The sequence below is a fragment of the Pinus tabuliformis genome, chromosome 6 (genome assembly GCF_031772625.1).
Source record: "Pinus tabuliformis cultivar Carrire ecotype Pingquan chromosome 6, CPIR1, whole genome shotgun sequence".
NCBI classification, from domain to species: domain Eukaryota; kingdom Viridiplantae; phylum Streptophyta; class Pinopsida; order Pinales; family Pinaceae; genus Pinus; species Pinus tabuliformis.
In genome coordinates this window covers 1,001,299,127-1,001,300,512 of record NC_142292.1, presented here as the reverse complement: position 1 = coordinate 1,001,300,512, position 1,386 = coordinate 1,001,299,127, and the positions used below count along the sequence as shown (strand labels likewise).

The 1,386-nt window shown below is 41.6% G+C and overlaps 1 protein-coding gene across 1 annotated transcript; it reads right to left on the bottom strand.

Moving 5' to 3' along the window:
• Positions 1-382: 382 nt before the first annotated feature.
• On the bottom strand, positions 383-1,048 carry LOC149262381 (non-specific lipid-transfer protein-like). Its single transcript, XM_089384376.1, has 2 exons — positions 626-1,048; positions 383-470 (listed from the first exon to the last, which is right to left on the bottom strand). The coding sequence occupies exons 1-2, from the start codon at positions 985-987 to the stop codon at positions 461-463; spliced, it is 372 nt and encodes a 123-aa protein (XP_089240502.1). The 5' UTR covers positions 988-1,048; the 3' UTR covers positions 383-460.
• Positions 1,049-1,386: the final 338 nt, after the last annotated feature.

The following is a 1,386-nucleotide window of genomic DNA, read 5'->3' as shown; positions in this document are numbered from 1 at the left end:
CTGTAAAAAGAACTTTTCAAACTCATTAATACTATATATTGAAGTGCTTTCAGTTAATAGTGCATCCATACCTAATTAACCAGCCGTGCACCGTTTTAAAATAAAAGCTGTAAATGCTTCGTTCATAATATTGCATCCACACATCATTAACCTTGTACAGAATTATACCAATAGATAAAAATCAATAACTTTCCAGAAAAAAAAAATGCACCAGAAAGATCCTACGTGCTGCACGAAATTGAAAATCATGATCTTGTCTGCAGGTACTCGAATTGAGGGTTCTTGAACAAACAAGAAATTGGGGACGTAAAGATAGAAAAAAGCTAAAGGTGGCTTGCATGACCATTTATTTATTTAAAATTATTAAAAAACACCTAAAGGCATTCCCAACTGATTAATATACTTGTACTACATTAACTACCTAAGCCACCAGCCCAGATTCGATCATCAGCAGACCTCGTCAGTGAATTCTGCCATATACAAACAACATAAAACCATGAGTCAAAATCAAAAACGATATTCCAGTGCAATATTTGTCAAAACACAGACACACAAAATCAAACTTGCACAGAGGTCATATCAGAATCAAAGAATAATGAAAGGGACAGATGATAGGCCGGCATACTTAGAACAGTCGACATTAGAACTGATAGGGACGTTAAGGTCAGTGACCTTGCAGAGCCCAGGGAGATTGGCAGCCTTCCCCAGTTTGACACCAAATGAGTTTGCTTGATTCTTCAGGCAGTTACAAACAGTCTGCCTATCAGGGGTAGCTTTAACTTGAGCGTCTAGCCCCTTGATGGCAGGACAACAGGCGGCAGCAGGGGTGGCTGCATTTCCAATTAGGTATCCTGCACATGGAGTGAGGGCACTCACTACCTGGTTGCACGATATGGCACCCTCAGTTGTGACAACACCCCACGCAGTCATCACTGCCACCACAAGCCCAACCAAGAACACTGATTTCAGCAACCCATTCCCAGCCATTTCTCGCACCTCTCTCACCCACTCACACGGACACACACACAGATTATATGCCTCAGCTCAAACCTGATACTCAAATGCTCAGACGCAGAACCAATTTATAAGGGCTTTCGTTAAACAGTAGATGGGGACCATATAGTCCAAGGCATGGCATCAAATGTCTCACCATGGCAGCGCCTAACGAGCCATATATCAAGTATTAAATGCATCTCCAGCCATATATCAAGTATTAAATGCACCCGGAGATGTACGCGACATAACTTGTTAACACGCAAAATGCAAAACTCGTCACTAAATAAAAAAAAGCATTTTACGTGTTAACCAGCTATGTCGCGTGCATCTCCGAGTGCATTTAATACTTGATATATGACTCGTTAAGCGCTGCCGTCTCACCATACCCTG

Bases quoted from the DNA above. Each gene is read 5' to 3' on its own strand.
- LOC149262381 (XM_089384376.1), bottom strand. From the start codon at position 987: ATGGCTGGGAATGGGTTGCTGAAATCAGTGTTCTTGGTTGGGCTTGTG.